We start from the raw sequence: 18170 nt of genomic DNA on the forward strand, positions 1-18170 counted from the left end.
AAATTTGCCGACCTCAGTTAAAGCAGGCTACCTAAACTGCCGTATCCGACCATACATTCCAAACCCTTTTAAGATGTTTCAAGTGCCAAACGTTTGGTCACTCCTACATGCAGAGGCGAAACTACTTGTTCTAACTGCAGGTCAAAAAACCATTCACAAACAGAGTGTACTGCAAAGGCTCTGGAATGTCCAAATTGCAAGAATGACCATCCAGCATACTCAAAATCATGCGACCTCTGGAAAATTGAAAAAAAGAATACAAAAGTATAAGATCAAGAATAAGGTCACATATCAAGAAGCAAGAAAGCAAATAAAGTGAACAATCCCAAAAAGCACTTATGCTTCCGTTACACAAAAGTGCCAAGCTGTTTCAACCCAAACTGAGGTATCAATTCCGCCAATACATCCATTGCAGAATGAGCACGATCTGTGCTATCAACACCTCAACCTACCACCAAACCTGTTCTAGTTGATGAAACAAGTAATACCCCTATCACAGTTCTGCCTAAAATAAAATCATGTGATAAAATGTCAAATAAATCATGAAGGCAACAAGCCACCGAATTACAAAAGGCAAACTCAAATAGAATGGACTCTGAAAATATAGCTACACATGATGAAACAGTCCTTGATCTTCATGCAGAAGATGATATGGAGACTGGATTTTCATCAGGTCAAACTGATGATGTAGAAGAGAGTACAGATCCCAGACATCCCAATTTTCCTAGAAAAGATAAAGCAAAATATGACTGTCAAAAGCAAACCACTCACAAGAAACAGCCAGACTCACCTTCCCTCCTCAAACCCCGATAATGCAGAACATTGTTCAATGGAATTGTAGAGGTTTACACAGCAAATTCAGTGGGAAGTCACCTTTCCACTGGATCTATGTCAGCAATTGATTTAACTCTCTGTTCCCCCATATTGTATCCCAGTATAGAATGGACAGTTTTAAATGACCCACACAATAGTATTCACTGCCCAATCACATGCAGAATCCAAATGCTTCGAACACCATACCCTGATAATGATAATCACTCAAAATGGAAATTCTCCAAAGTAGATTGGGAAAAGTTTTCAACCTGTCTTTCTTTTGATAGCCAATTGATCAGACTACAACCCAATAATGATGTCACAGAACATATTACCAGGCAAGTACTGACCATAGCCTCAGAAGCAATACCTCAAGCCTCCACATGTAAACACAAAAACCTTAAACACCGGTGGAATGAAGCTTGTACCAATGCCAAAAAGAAAAAAAATAAAGCTTGGAACCTGTTCCAGAAGTTCCCAACTACCAACAACCTAATTCAATACAAAAGGCTCAAATCAAAAGCTAGACAAATTAGAAGAAAAGCTAAAAAGGAATCATGGATACAGTTTGCCCCACTATTACCAAGGATACTAGCAGTCGTCTCATCTGGAAAAAGATTCAACAATTAAATGGGAAATATCCACCTCTTCCTTCTCCCATCTTCAAAAATGGACAGAAAATATCTTCTTCTGAAGAAATAGCTAACGCCCTTGCAGAGACTTTCTGCCAAGCATCTGCCACTTCAGCATGTGGCAACTACTTTCTTAAAATCAAAGCTTCGGTGAAAGGTACAAAATAAAATTCCGTACTACCCAATATATTGCCTATAATCAACCGTTTAACTTATTTGAGCTACAAACAGCATTAAATAGATCACCAAACAGTGCAGCTGGACCTGATGGAATATATTATGTAATGCTGAAATATATAAACAGTACGGCCTTGAATTTACTATTAATGTTCTATAATCGAATTTTTCTTGAAGATACATATCCATCTTCCTTGGCATCACTCCATCATTTTAGCCTTTCCTAAACCAGGAAAAGATCACTCACTTCCAGAAAATTACAGACCTATCTCTCTAATCAGCTGCCTAAGTAAAATCCTATAAAGAATGATACACAGACGGCTTACCTGGGTTCTTGAAACTAAAGCACTGGTGAACAACAATCAGTTTGGTTTCCGACAAAACAGAACCACTTTGGATCTAATGGTGAAAGCCGAGACTAACATCCGTAATGCTTACGTCAAAAATGAACATCTTGTAATGGTAAGTCTCGATATATGGCGTCTCTGTAGCCAGGTGGGCAGGAGCAGCAGTGCGTAGCACACATTTCTTGATTAGACCGGAGTTCGAGCCCGTGACCGCCAAATACGTAGGATGCAGGAAGGTCAGGGAATGACCACTGCATATCCCCAGAGCAATATAGCCTTAGTTGCTAATACTCCTAAAAACCAAAATAACAAGTCTCGATATAGAAAAGGCTTCTGACACTACCTGGAGGTATGGCATATTGATAGAACTTCATTCCATAGGATTGCGAGGGCACTTACAGAATCCTTTTAAAAATTTTCTTCAACACAGAACCTTTGAGGTCTGCTATCAATCTGTACTTTCTCGGTCCTACGCTCAAGAAGAAGGTGTCCCACAAGGATCAGTATTGATCTCTACTTTTTTCTCACTTATACTGAACACCATAACACACAACATCCCCAGTACTGTAGAACTATATGTGTATGCTGACGATCTTACTATATCTTGCCATTCACAAAATATTCATACTATCGAAAGACAGCTGCAACTTTCCATAGATAAGTTGGAGACATGGGCACTGCAGAATGGATATCGTTTATCAGAACAAAAAACAATTGCAATTCACTTCTGAAAAAAACGTAAGCTACACCCAGAACCGGAACTCAGATGAAAAAACCATTTGATCCCTCTCACCAGTAATCTTCGTTTCCTAGGCTTAATATTGGACACCAAACTTAACTTTGTTTCACATATCACATACTTCCAAACTGTTTGTCTAAAGAAACTTAATATATTTAAGTCCATATCTGCTATGACATGGGGAGCTGATATATACACTCTATTACATTTGTATCAGGTCTCGTTTAGACTGGTGCTATTGTATATGATTCATCTAGGAAAAGTGCATTAATCAGACTTAATACCATCCAACACAGTGCCCTTCGTACTGCTCTGGGCACTTTTGGAACATCCCCTGTCAGAGTGTATGTAGAGGCACACGAACCTCCACTTCACCTTAGAAGGAAAATGCTGCTCCTAAATTATGCACCTAAAATTCAAAGCCTTCCAGTCCATCCTGTTCGACCGTTGCTTTTGAACCCTGAATGAACAGCATTCTATAACAGTAAACCTACTGAAAATAGACCAGCTGGCATTAGACTAAAAGATTTGCTTCACACCTGGAATATTGATTTTGATAACATACTTCAAGGGAGCGATGTTCCTGATCCACCCTGGTCTGTAAATCTCCCTCACTGTGATACCCACTTTCAGAAATGGGGAAAGAAAAGATGGCAGATGAAAATATCAAACATCTACATAAAGAATATGCCCTCAACAATATACAAAGCTGCCAAAATGTATACAGATGGCTCAAAAACAGGTTCTGCCATTGGTGCCGCAGCTGTCTTTCCTTCTTTTACAGCCTCCATATTACTACCAATTGAATGTAGTAGTTATACTTCAGAATTATATGCAATCAAACTAGCCTTATAGGATATTAGCGCTTTCCACTATGCCAGCAGTGTAATGTACACTGATTCATTGAGTGCAGTGTCTGCTTTGGGCAATCAATTTTCAATATCACAACCAATCCAAAAACAAATCATTTACTGTTTAAACCATCTACGAAGTAGGAATCATTCAGTGAAATTCTGTTGGATTCCAGGGAATTCTGGTATCTTAGACAATGAGAGAGCAGATCAGGCAGCCAAAAAACCAAACAGTACAACACCAACAAATTACCAAGTACCATATAGAGATTATTTGAAGCATATAAAAAAAGTTTGTACATTTCATTGGAAAGAAATATGGAAGTCACAAAGTAATACCAAATTGCTCCAAATCAAAGAAGAACCAGCATTATGGATTTCCAGCTTCAGACAAAATAGACAGGAAGAAGTTGTGCTAGCAAGACTAAGGATAGAACACACACACCTAACCCATATGTTCCTACTCATGGGGGATGACCCACCTGAATGCACACATTGTACACTACCACTTACAATCAAGCATATACTTTTAGATTGTCCTCACTATTCCCATTTCAGAAGAAGTACTTTCCACTCTCAATCACAACTGCAAGAACCATTATTGCTTACCCACATGATTGGAAATAGTACTAACCTAGCATATATACCTTTCTGAAGCAAATACATATACAATCAGTCCTCGTATAACACGTGTTTACACTACACGAATTCGCTTAGGCACGATTCGCCTTTGTGTTTACAAGAAATGGCAATCGGACCGGAATCACCCCAACTGAACGCAACGCAATAGGAATGAAGAGAAGATTCTGAAAACATTTATGTTTTTTGTATCAGTGAAGGGGAAACACATTTCACCATAATAACGTAAAAACCAACACAATTCCAGCTATCGGTATAATCGCAAATGCAATTAGATCGACTTTATAACAGATTCCACTAGCAGAAACGCAACTGGAAATTGTTTTTATTGTTTTATGGTAGTAACCAATAGAAATGTGCTTTAGTAAAACGTGAGGTGTTAATAGTGTATCTCTGCCTTTACGGTGTTGTTTATTCAGTTGCTACACGCGCGCAGCTTTGTTTATGTGTATCAAGCGTGTCTCTTCATTTTGTAATTGTGCTTTATTCCCTAAAAATGAGTAAAATACTTACAAGGTGTGAATAGGAAGCGTCCTGGTGAAGACACTGCAGATTCAGAGAGAAAAAGAAAAGCGATATCGATAAACAGAGGCAGACTGGGTCAAAAATTCTTACCCGGGAAAATTTATAGTGGCCTCATACTATGGTTTATGGCCAAAATCACACTGGCCTCCGGCCCACCGGGGTTTCCCCAGTCCACCTCTGTCGATAGAGAAAAAATATGAAATTGTGAAACGCTTTGAGCGAAATGAAAGACCATGTGATATTGCATGTGCTACAGACCTAAATGAGGGAACGCCGAGAATTACAAAGAATGCAGAGAAAATAAAAACAACTTTCATAGCAGGAACAACTCAAAGTGTAATTAAAATCCATTAGATTAAGACACAAAGAACTAGAAGAGATGGAACGGCTGTCATCTGTTTGGATAGAAAATCAAACAAAAAACAAGTTTGCTTACGATAGAAGCAAAAGCATTAGAAATATTTTATTACGTAATAGTCGTAATAAAATACTTACATATTTTATTACGATTATTTATTGTGTTTGGTAATGTTTTGGTTACAAATGTGTGCTAAATCTTGGGTGGCCGGCACCTAACCCTATTTTTCCCCATAGGCCCTGTTGTTTATATTGCACGATTTTGCATTGCACGAGGGTTTCTAGGAACACAACTATCGTACTATACGAGGACTGACTGTATATGAATTACTCTGATGCCAAAATGGAACAAATTATATTACTTTAGGATAATAATATAGGACCTGGCACATTTTGGCCTCAGCTGCCCTTGTGCCCTTAAATACCAATTTATCAAGCCTGTATGTAACTAAAAATGAAACGGTATCTTTATCTTCTTACTTTATGAGATTGCTTATTTCTTATCATTAGAGAAAAGTTAATTTTGGCTATTTTTTCAGTAAATAGAAATGAATAATTGTTAGATGAAGTAAAAATTTTTTTATTTTATACTTCATGAAATTTATTTTTATTTCAGGAATTTGGATTCGATAGTAGCCAGAAGTCCTGATTATCACTTTGAAGATAATTACAGTTTTGAGTTGCATGATGGTATGTTTTAATTGTTAATGGATTTGATATTTTGTAAAGAGAAAATTTTAATTGGTAGATTATTATTCTAGTACTAGTAGAGGCTAAATGATGCAAAGAGGCTTACGTAGTATTAAAAAAAAATATTACATTACTTAAAAAAAAGAAGAAACATACATGAAATTATCAAACAATATTTAGATTATTTTCAACACATTTTTTTGGTGTAAATGTTCTTGTTTAACCTCGGGCACGACCACCAGATCAGTGGAGTTTACAATAAATCAATCAATACAAATGTTAATCGTATTTAGCAGTCATGGGCTTGAACCCCGTTCCACTCAAAAAGGGTGTGCTACTGCACTCGTGCTCCTGACTACTTGACTACGTCGTGTGTTCCTGAAACTACTGCAATACTTTTTTAATTTCTAGGAAACCACTGCTGCCTGTACATAAACAAAAATCTAAAAAAATAATTAAATAAATAAAGAAATTGAAACTGAAATTAATCAGTTAAAGTTAAGAAGAAGAAGAATATCCACTCTTGCAATGGGAAGAACTTTTCTCCAATGGCATAATTGCTGTCCGTAATTCATGCATAAGACTACGGGCGAATGTTCCCCGGTGAATGCAGATGCTTCAAATTAATGAACTAAAAAAATAAAAAGAATAAGGGGGACACAACAGGTGTGATTTCCTCTGGGAGCACCCACACCTGCCTGTAAATTCCCAAAAGATCATATTTCCATATTGAGCTGCTGAAGAACAGCCAAGGATTCACTGAAGACCCTTTGTGGCCTATGACAGAAGAGACTAAAGAAAGTATGATCTTACAGACTTGAGTATGGTGAGGCATCTATAAATCAGTTTCCTATCAAGTTCACCTGTGAAGATGAACTGTACTGAAGCCATGTCTCACATCTCTACCCTCATGGTCTGAGGATTCGGGCTGGTGGAGGTGCAGATATAGTTGGAACTGCATTTATTGCTTTCTAGATAGTGGGCATCCCTTTGAGCTCTCTAGTGGGGGGGGGGGGAAGTAATGTTCCTGAACAGCCTAGCCTAGGCATTGGAGTAGAGAATTCTATGAATTCTATGATAATATAAATCATTCTTCTGGAACCAACATGATTTCAGACAGAAAGTAATGTTCCTGAACAGCCTAGCCTAGGCATTGGAGTAGAGAATTCTATGAATTTTATGATAATATAAATCATTCTTCTGGAACCAACATGATTTCAGAAAGTAATGTTCCTGAACCAGATATTATTACCTCAGCAAAGATGTCCAGAACACTGAAAACATATCATCACCTAGATTCCTGAAAATTCATTCTACCAGTGTCAAGTTCATAAGGAAGATGTCAATCTTCTTTATTCTGATAAGTTTGAAAGGGTTGAAAACCTCCCTAAATCTGTCAAATATTGGCATCGTTTTTGAAATCAAAATTGACAAATGTTCAGGACAGCCCCTCTGAACTACATTTATTGGGGGAATGCCGATTATGATAACACCCCACAAGGCACTCAACTTATTCCAGGCACATCTCAGAATGGGATCTCCTGAAGTATCTGAAGAGGATATGTGTTCTGAATTTAAAAACTCAATGAGTAATAGCTGCAAAACAAATATTTGTCTGTACGGATGAGAATCTAGTCCTCACTTTCGATACACCAATATCTCCTAATTCAGTCACAGCTAGGTATCTTCACTGTCTAGTACAGCCAATATATACCAAATCCTCTAGGCTTCATTAAATGACAAAAATATTGCCTGTCATAGTGCTGTTCTTGCATGTGTTTGGTGTTATGTTCAGTTATGTTCAGCCACAAAGCCCACATGTGTCATCTATAAGGAGAGCACCCTGCATACTCTTGAGCATACCAGCAGCGGAAGGGGAAAAAAAAATACAGAGACTTAAGGCAGACCAGAATTTATCTTTTCAGGAGGAAAGAAAAATAGTAAAACCAATAAATAGCAATAAGCCTACTTATGCTAAAAAGGTTGCAGGTAAGTGTTCCCACTGGGACACCAACTATTTGTTGAGTTCTCAACAAATAGTTGGTAATGGGGTGAATGACAGAAATCCAAACAGAAATCATTCGGCTGTCACTCTAACAGCAGATATCATCTGCAAAAAACAAGCAACATGCTATGTGCTTTAAGAGGGCATATTTGTAATTTGGCAAATACATATTTTTTGTATATAATTATTGAGCTTTCTTGCCCTGTGGATCACAGAAAATATTGTCCACACTGCTGCAATTGCAGTTCCAAAAACGTCTACCTAGTTTTAACCATTTCCAAAACAATGGTGGAATGCAGAATGCACGGCAACAAAAAAAAAAAAAAAAAAAAAAAAAAAGAAGATACAAAATAAAACTTGAGGGATGTTCCAACAATATCCCGCCACATCTCATCTCACAGCCTCAAATGTGCATGCACACAAAGCATATTATGTTCAGTATTAGGGCCAAAAGTCGAAGGGAAAGTAGTCGTAGCATAGTTTCTTCTCCTAGTCTCAAACTTTTTGAGCAAACTCAGAGAAGGCCATCTAATGCATGTCATCAGAGAGAAGCAATTGGTTTTCTCCACAGTTTAAGGGTCTGTTTTGCTGATTAACATACACCTGTGGGGATGATAAATGGGGCACTCATATAAGACTCGTCAGAGTCTGCAGGCACTCGTCAGAGTCTGCTGACGAGGCTACTAGAGACGGTCGTTTTCAAAGCCGCTAAGTGGATTTTTCTTATTTATTGATTTGAAATTATTGTTTTTCTAAAACTTTTGATTTAAATTTAGTAGTATAACATTATTTTGTGATTTTCTGATTAATTTGGTGTATTTATTCTTTACTCGGCCTTGTAATTGCATAAAAGTATCGGTAAAGGTTTCCACGTGTTTCAACTCCGCTAACCGTTCGTAATTTTCCCGCCTTTGTGATACGATATACCGTACTAGATAGCGTTAGTTGAACTTCGTTAGCAGTTAAATTGTACGTTTAAATAAATACATATAACGACTTAGATTACAAACGTAATATAATTAATTTTATTTAACATAATTAATTATACATATAACCACTTAGGTTACGTAACATAAATAATTAGTAAAAACAAATAATTAATACATAACTTGATACGAAAGTTATATAAAGGGATTTCGCAGATAACACTCGTTACTGAAATGTAAATATTTCGTAGATAACACTCGTTACTGAAACGTAAATATAGCGTTATAACTGTGTTTGGATACAAGTTTAGGATTTAATTTTGTACAGAAATTGAAATTTTATTGAAAGTAAATCTAAATCATGACTCAAACCAGAGCAGCAAAGCAAAGGGCTCAAGCTAATGGGAATGCTGTGGCCCAGGGGAGAACTGAGGGGGGCAGTTGTCCTCTGAATCACAGCCTTGTAAGATGCACTATTTGCTTGATGTTTGCGGAGCAGTCAAGTATGGGACATGATACTGCCATGGGGGATGTCTTTGTGTGTGTGCGATGCAAGGAGTGTAAGGAGATAAGGCGACAACTCAGCGTTATTATGGGCCAATATGACAGCTTGAAGGATAGGGTGGATGCCCTCGAAGGATTACAAGTGAGGGGCCCATCAAGCTCTCAGCTGCCCACACCAATGCCAGAGCTTGCACTTGGTCATCGCGGAACACAGCGGCAACCCCCAAGGCAGAATGCGCTGGTCCCAAAGGAACTAGTAGTTGTTGGTGACTCTATTGTCAGGGAAACGGGAAACATGCTTTGTAAAAAGGATAGGTGGAATAGGACCAGGGTATGTCTGCCAGGGGCAAAAGTTGATGACGTTGTAGAGCGGATATCATCTTTTAAGGGCACAAAAGGTGATATAGTTGTACACGTTGGCACTAATGACATTAAGAGTAGGAGACCGGCGGAATTACTTGACAAGTACAGGTCACTGATGAAAAAAAGCCGTGAATTAGGGTTGACATTGAAAGTGTCTGCAATTCTGCCCAGACACGATAGGAGGGAGTATATGATGAGAGCCCTGTCAATCAATTCGGCCCTGGAAAGGTTGTGCAGGGCTCAAGGGGTAGAATTTTTTTCAGCCTGGTCTGTACTTGTTAACAGGAGAGACTGCTTCTACAGGGATGGGATACACTTAAATAGAAAGGGTGCAAGAATGTTTGCTGATGCTATCGAGGCAATGTTAGGTGGGTCGGAAAACTGCTAGATTGGGGGGATACAAGGACTAATAGATTAACAGTAGCCACTGGCAGAGGTGAAAGTGATTCTTGCACTGCTTCTATTGGAATGAGCCGCAGCCTGGAAAATAAGATGCAGGATATTTCAGAGACTGCTGGGAATCATTGGGGTACAAGTAAACACATGGGTTGTGTTAGGGTAGCTAAGAAAAAGAACAGGTGCATGTATACTTGTGTGTACACTAATGCTAGGAGTTTAGTAAATAAATTTGATGAATTTGAGGTATTGCTCAAAACATCAAAGGCAGATATTGTGGGGATTTCAGAGACATGGTGTCACACAGATATAAGAAATGCAGAACTGGAATTTGGGGAGTACAATGTCTACAGAAAGGATAGACAGGATAGGAAGGGAGGAGGGGTTATGCTATTAGTTAAAAAACACATAAAATCCAAGGAAGTGAAGCCAGTCGACATCGCTGGACAGTGCAGTGTCGAGTCAGTTTGGTGTGACATAAGCATTGGGAGATCAAAATTGAGAGTAGGAGTGTGCTATAGGCCTAATGACTCTGATGAGTATAATAAGAAACTGTTCGGAGAAATAGAGTGGGCCAGTAAATCAGAGAGTCTTATAATGGGGGATTTTAATTTCCCAGATATTGACTGGAATTTGGGGGCTGATCACTCACACAGTAGCAAGGCTTTTGTGGATTTATTGGATGATTGTTTTCTACATCAGCATGTTCGGGAGGCAACTAGAGGGAGTAATACTCTTGATTTGATTATCAGTAGTGATTCTTCATGCATTAAGTATCTGCAGATAAATGAACCACTTGGTGGCAGTGATTACAGTGTGCTGAAGTGGGAGTTACTCAAAGAGGTAACTACCATTAGGGGTAAAGGGAAGGGGTATTGCTTTCGTAAAGGCGACTACAATGGACTGAGACAGTATTTAAATTCTATACAGTGGGATCAACTGATGATATTGCCAACAGCAAATTCAAAATGGGAAGCATTCAAAGAACTTATCTTGGAAGCTACTAGGCTTTACATACCAACTAAGAAATATTGTTCAAGGTTTAGGCCTAAATGGTTGTCAGATGAACTAATGAGGCATATGGCAGAGAAGAAAAATGCATGGGATACATACAAATTAACACGTGACACGGACGCCTATGATAGATACAAGTTGATCTGTAACCAAGTTACAAAGGAGGTTAGGCAGGCGAAGGCAGATTACGAGAGATCCTTGGCAAGGGATGCGAAGAAAAACAGCAAAGAGTTCTTTACTTATGTAAACTCTAGAAGGAAGGGGATGAATCAGATTGGTCCACTTGAGATCGATGGGTCAACTGTTGATGACCCTGCTCGGGTAGCTAACAAACTAAATGAATATTTTGCATCGACATTCACACATGAGGAGTTATTCAGCGAGGGGAATGCCAGAGGTGTATTCAACTCTAGCAGTAAGCTAGAGAATCTTGTAATAACTGAGAGCAAAGTGGAGGAGAAATTGTTGAAGATAAACACAAGAAAGGCACCTGGGGTGGATGGGATCTATCCAGTTATATTAAAGTAGGCAGCAAAGGAGGTAAGCAAACCCTTAGCCATAATTATGAGAGCTTCCTTGGACTCAGGGGAGGTACCCATTGACTGGAGATGTGCAAATGTGACCCCAATTCACAAAGGGGGATCAAAGGCTGACACAAGTAATTATAGACCTGTGAGTTTAACTTCTGTTCCCGGAAAATTAATGGAGGCACTGGTGAAAGAAGCACTGCAGGATCATCTAGACAAGACTTCAGTTATAGCTAGGACACAGCATGGTTTTGTTAAGGGCAGGTCTTGCCTGACCAATTTGATTGGATACTATGATGCAGTCACAAAAGAACTGGATGCAGGGAATAACTTTGATATTATATACTTGGATCTTAGAAAGGCTTTTGATACTGTTGCACATGGAAGACTGCTGCACAAATTGGAGCAGTGTGGCATTGGAGGCAAGTTGCTGCTATGGATAAAGGGGTGGTTGAGGGGGAGAAGACAGAGAGTGGTAATCAATGGACACTGCTCATCGTGGACTAATGTTATTAGTGGAGTCCCTCAGGGTTCAGTATTGGGGCCTTTATTGTTTTCTGTATTTATAAATGATATTGATGATGGTATATCAGGCTTAATGTCTAAGTTTGCAGACGATACGAAGGTTGGCAGGGTTGTCAAGGACACTACTGACACTATGCTGCTGCAACAGGATTTGGAAAGGTTGAGCAGATGGGCTGAGAGGTGGCAAATGAAGTTTAACATTGACAAATGTAAAGTACTACATATGGGAAACAGCAACCCCAGAGCAACGTATCAACTCTGTGGTACTACGCTGACAGTGGTAGAGAATGAAAGGGACCTGGGGGTGGTGGTGCAGGCAGATATGAAGTTCTCTGAGCAGTGCAGACGAGCTGCAAGAGTAGCTCATGGTGTATTGTCAATGATATATAGGAATTTTTCTAGCAGGGATAAGGAGGTGATTATTCCCTTGTATAAGGCAATGGTCAGGCCACACCTAGAGTACTGTATACAGGCCTGGAGGCCTCATTTCAGGAAGGATGTAGAGCTGCTGGAACGAGTACAGAGAAGGGCAACTAGATTGGTGAATGGGACAAAATGGTTCTCTTACGAAGAAAGGCTTAAGTTTTGCAAATTACAGTGTCTGGAAACTAGGCACCAGCGGGGTGATCTGATAGAGGTGTACAAAGCCTTGAATGGTTTGAGCATGCTCAATGCTGATGGGATTCTTCCTCTAGCTCAGAAAAATCACCTGAGAGGGCATAAATTCAAATTGAGGAAAGACAGATGTAGGATAGATGTGTGGAAATTTGCCTTTAGCCAGCGGGTGGTTGGTGGGTGGAACAGACTTCCATCCCTTGTCGTGGAAGTTGATAGCCTAAATAAGTTTAAGGCTCAGCTGGACAGGTATTTCGAACGAACAGAGGGGTGAAGTGGAAGTGGTTATTTTTATTTATTTATGTTACTTTTTTTTTTTTTTTTGGCTGATGCTGCATAAGCTTGCTTTCTTGCATCAAATGCCTCTACTAATGCTAAATGCTAATGCTAAGACATGGGCCCAATCCTCATCAGGCCACAGGTGCATTTAGGGTCCTGTATGAGGCCCAACTGACATAGTTTTGCATTAAGGGAACCATGCCCTGTTAGCAAAAATGTGGTGCACAAGCCTAGTGCAAACCAGGTTGGTGGTTTAGGAGGAACCAAGCTTACCAGTGGCAGGAACCTCCTAGTGACTTCCCCTTTGTCTGATTGATCCTACCTGTCCTGCCATTGCTCGTATAGGCAGGTCAGTATTCGCTTCGTCTCCTGTTGAGGATCAGCTATTAAGTCAAGATTAATTTCCAAGATGTTGGCAGGGATATGTCTTCTAAACCTATAGTTCAAGCCTCTTATTACTTCCAAATAACCCCAGAGAAACATACCAACTCCAAGTGTGTAGTATTACACTCAGGATGGTAGAATGAAAAAGACCTGGGGGTAATTGTGCAGTCAGATATGAAGTTTTCTGAGCAGTGAAGACAGGCTGTCAGAGAAGGTCATGTGGTCTTGTCAATGATATACAGGAATTTTGTTAGTAGAGAAAAGGAGGTGATTATCCTCTTGTATAAGGCAATGGTCAGGCCATGCCTTCAGTACTGCGTACCGATCTGGAGGCCTCACTTTAGGAAGGATGTAAAGTTGCTAGAACGAGTACAGAGAAGGGCAACAAGATTGATTAGGGGAACAAAGGGGTCCTCTTACCAAGAAAGGCTTAAGTTCTGCAAATTGCAGCATCTGGAGACTAGGCACGTGTGAAGTGATCTGATTGAGATGTACACCAATGAGCCAAAACATTATGGCCACCTACCTAATATGATGTTGGTCCTCCACCTGCAGCCAAAACAGCTCATACACAGCGAGGCATGGACACTACAAGATTTCTAAATGTCTTGTGGTATCTGATACCAACATGTAACCAGCAGATCCTTTGATTCCTGTAAGGTCTGTGGTTGAGATGCCACAGATCGGAGTTGCTGTTCCAACACAAACCACAGATGCTCGATGGGATTGACGTCTGAAGAATTTGGAGCTCAGGGCAATACCTAGAAGTTTTCCTCATGTTCCGCGAGCCAGTCGCAAACAATCCGGGCGGTGTGGCATGGCACGTTATCCTGCTGAAAGGTGGCACTGCCAGAGGGGAAGACTTGCCATGAAAGGGTTACCTGGTCAGCAATGGCACTGCCAGAGGGGAAGACTTGCCATGAAAGGGTTACCTGGTCAGCAATGGCACTGCCAGAGGGGAAGACTGTTGCCATGTTTAGGTAGGTGGTAGATGTCAGAGTGCCCGGCACATGGATGACTGGACCCAGGGTATCCCAGCAGAACATCGCCCAAAGCATGACACTGTCGCCACCAGCTTGCTTTTGCCCCACAGTGCATCCAGGCACTATCACTTCCCCAGGTAAACAATGCACATATACCCGGCTCCACATGGTGCAACAGAAAACGAGTTTCGTCGGACCAGACGACCTTCTTCCAATCACCTGCGGTCCAGTTTCAATGCTCACATGCCATTGTAGGCACTGTCGCCTGTGAACTGTGGTTAGCATGGGCACTCAGAGCGGCCTGCGGCTACGCAGCCCCATTTTCAGCATTGTTTGATGTACTGTGTGTTGTGACACATTAATCCCGTCACGATCTTTCCAATTACCGGCGAGTTGTGCCAGTCGCCCTTCTGTTGCCACCTACCATCTGGGAGAGCCTTCGCTCACCTCGAGCATTGATGAGCCGTGGTAATCCAACACCTTGCCAGCGGTTTGTGGGTTCCCCCCTCCTCAGGCCACTTTCGGTAGGTACTAACTGCAACTGACCGTGAGCACACCACCAGCCATGCCGTTTCGGATATGCTCTGATCCAGTCGTCTGGCCATTACAATTTGACCTTTGCCAAACTGGCTTAAATCTGCTGCCTTTCCCATCTGAAGAACAAGGGTAACACTGATTAACAGAACTCAGTATCAGGTGTTTTTTGTACTGTGTCCCAACCTGCGCACTCGCCGTAGTTTACATGCAGTTGCTTCGATTTGCATAACGACTCGCTGGTCATAATGTTTTGGCTCATCAGTGTGTAAGACCTTGAATGGTTTGAGCAGACCCAATGCTAATAGGATTCTTCCTCTTGTTCAGATTATGAACCTGAGGAGGGTGGCAAATTGAGGAAATTTGAGGAAAGGCAGTTGTAGAATAGATGTGCAGAAATTTGCCTTTAGCCAGCAGGTAGTTGATTGCTGGAAGAACAAACTTCCTTCTGTCATTGTGGAAGTTGATAGCTTAAATAATTTCAAGGAAGAACTAGACAAGTTTTGGAGCGAATGGATGGGTCAAATGGGAAGGGTTTTCTTTTTGGCTGATGCTGTATAAATTTGCTTTCTTGCATCATATGCCTCTATTAATGCTAATGCTAAATCTAACTGCACGGTAGGGGTACTGACAGTGTGGCTTGCCCTAGTTATTGTGAGTAGAATGACCTGCTAGTTTAGTTCTGTTGTTTGCTAACAGCAGCCTAAGATACCAGACTCCACCCCCCGTAAGTTATTACTGAGAGGAAGATAGCCTTGTAGAAGAGTGCAGGTGTCTTTCTTTTGAAGCCCCAATCAGCTGTGCTAACTGTGACTGTCATGTCCATATAACTTCTCACTTTACTACCAACATTTGCAAGATGAGGGAAGAAGGTTAGTTTAGAGTCAAAATCACTCCCTGATATTTTAACTCTGTTGTCAAAGCTGTTGTTTTGTCTGCAATCTTTATCTGAGGCAGTCTTCTTATGTCTAACTTTCCTTTTAAGAGGCTGGATTTGGTTTTTGTGCTTGAGATAATCAGCATGTAAGTTTTTGCCTAGTTCTGTTGAAGGTTCAGGGTATAATTTGCACTGGCTTCTAGGGCCCTTCACAAGGAGAACAAGGTCATTGGCAAAGGCGACCTGCTCCATCTGACCTATGTCTGCTCACAGGAACTCATCCAGCACCAGGTTCCAAAAACAGGGAAGCAGCGCTGAACCCTGCGGGCATCCTCAGGTAACATTCCTTTATATGCATTGATATCTGGTTGCTTCTGTCATTAATTTATTCATTGTATCCTCAGTCAAACATCCAGCTTTGAATCTAAACTGTTTGTCCGACTGGAGGTTGGTTTAGAGTCAAAAATGACTCTTAGATATTTTAACTCTGTTGTCAAGGTGGTTGTTTTGTCTACAATCTTTATCTGAGACTGTCTGCTTATGTCTAGCTTTCCTTTTAAGAGGATGGATTTGGTTTTCGTGCTTGAGATAATCAGCTTGTGGATTTTTGCCCATTCATGTAGAAGGTTCAGAGCATGGTTTGGCACTGGCTTCTAGGGGCCATTCTGCTGTTACCCTTCACAAGAAGAACAAGTTTTGCATTTAAGTAGTGTGTTTCTAAGTGGAGGAATATCAGTCTTTCCAGTACCATGCCTTGTACTAGCAACAAAGCTATTGGTCTGTATGACTTTGGTTCATTGGGAGGTTTTTCTGGATTCTTGATGATTAATCTGAGAGTAGCTAATTTCCATGAGCTTGGAAATACAGGTAATCCTCTTATAACACGGTTATTAGGTTCCTGTAAAATGTTGTGTTGTGCAAAACCACAACACAACATTTTTTTTACTAAGAAAAAGTAAAAAAAAAAAGGGGGTTATGTTCCAAAAGCTAACAAAAGTACACTATTTTGTTAGCAAAATGTTAACAAAAATACACCATTCTAGATTTCATGTATCTTCTCTCTTTAAAAAATCAGTAATCTGGGTTTGTTTGCTTTTCTTAATAAATCTTTGGGAATTTCATCGTATGGAACTAAGCATTTTTGAAGCTCCCTTTTGAACTTTGAGCTCCTTTCATTCAAAAATCTGCATTCAAAAAATAAGATTCTAATTGCTTGGCTAATCTTATGCCTTCCCCTATGCTTTTTAGTGTAAAATTTTTAAGTTTAGAATTTTCATCTGCGATATCATCATCTGAATTGATTTTACGTGCCATTTGCACCAAATCTGCTACGCTAGCTTCTTTTTTTACCAGTAATTCTTGAACGACTTCAGTAATCATATCCTTTTTTTATTTTTTTTAGGAGCATCTGCAACTAAGGCCCTATTACTCTGATATATCGTCTATAAATTGCGTGTGTCCTGAGGTCGATTTTCTCTTTTGCTGGATGAAAAACCATAGTTTCCTGGAGAGAAAACCATGCTGCCTGATTAACTCAGCCACAACGTGGCTGAGTTAATCTGGCTCAGGCAGCATGGTTTTTTCCACCCTTCATCGATGGGATTTGAACTCATGTATTTTCCAGCTGGTGTGGGGAGGAAGGCAATTCTATCAACTGTGCTACCCATGAGGGCTTCGGTAGTGATATCATCAAAACCTTCCCCTCCTACTGACATAGCAAGTTCTACTATTGCACCGATTCTGTTTTCTGCCCATTCGATCATATTTCCTGAATGAACTGAATCTGGCCGTACATATTTCCACACGCATTTAACGTTAAGTTGATGGTTTTACTTCTTTCAGCGATAAAGCTATGATTCTGATACAGTCCACAATTGAGAAATGCCTCCATTACTTCAATAGATTTGGAATCGATTTTTTCCAATATCCATTGTAATGATTTTCTGATGATATGAGTTTTAAAGGTGGATATAATGCCTTGATCTCACGGCTGAATGAAAGAAGTTGTATTAACCTAGTACAACTGTGGTGGTAGAAACAATTTCAACGTTTGGATGGCCTGGCATGCTATCCAATAGTAATAAAACTTTGAAATCTACATTTTTCTAGAAGTTCAACAAGTACAAGTTCAATAGCACAGAACGTAACACAGGAATTTCCCAACAAAATAAAATACAGGGATTTCTCAATAATTTTTTTTTTTGATTAGCGAGTCAACAGAAAGGATTCAAAAAGAGTGGAAACGTTGAAAAATTACATCCAACATAATAGCAGGGTTTTTTTTCCCACACAAAAGCTCAAAAATACCCTGTTATGCGAGGTTTACCGAAATTCTCTAACCGTGTTATATAAGTACCATGTTAATGCAAGGATTGCCACAATTTATCAGTCGTGTTAGAGTGAAACCGTGTTATAAGGGATTGCCTGTGCTCCTTTGTTTAGACAGTTGTTATATAGCTGAAGAAAGT

General features: G+C 40.0%; 1 protein-coding gene across 1 annotated transcript in view; it reads left to right on the forward strand.

Moving 5' to 3' along the window:
* The window catches only part of LOC150086945 (uncharacterized), a 186351-nt gene that overhangs the window by 38188 nt on the left and 129993 nt on the right, over positions 1-18170 (forward strand). Inside the window, exon 5 of the mRNA XM_090372329.1 lies at positions 5697-5770. Within this exon, the coding sequence (XP_090228455.1) occupies positions 5697-5770 (74 nt within the window). The remainder of the gene's footprint in view (positions 1-5696; positions 5771-18170) is intronic.

The sequence above is a fragment of the Mastigoproctus giganteus genome, chromosome 4, assembly GCF_048544385.1.
Source record: "Mastigoproctus giganteus isolate SK-2022 chromosome 4, ASM4854438v1, whole genome shotgun sequence".
Classification (NCBI taxonomy): domain Eukaryota; kingdom Metazoa; phylum Arthropoda; class Arachnida; order Uropygi; family Thelyphonidae; genus Mastigoproctus; species Mastigoproctus giganteus.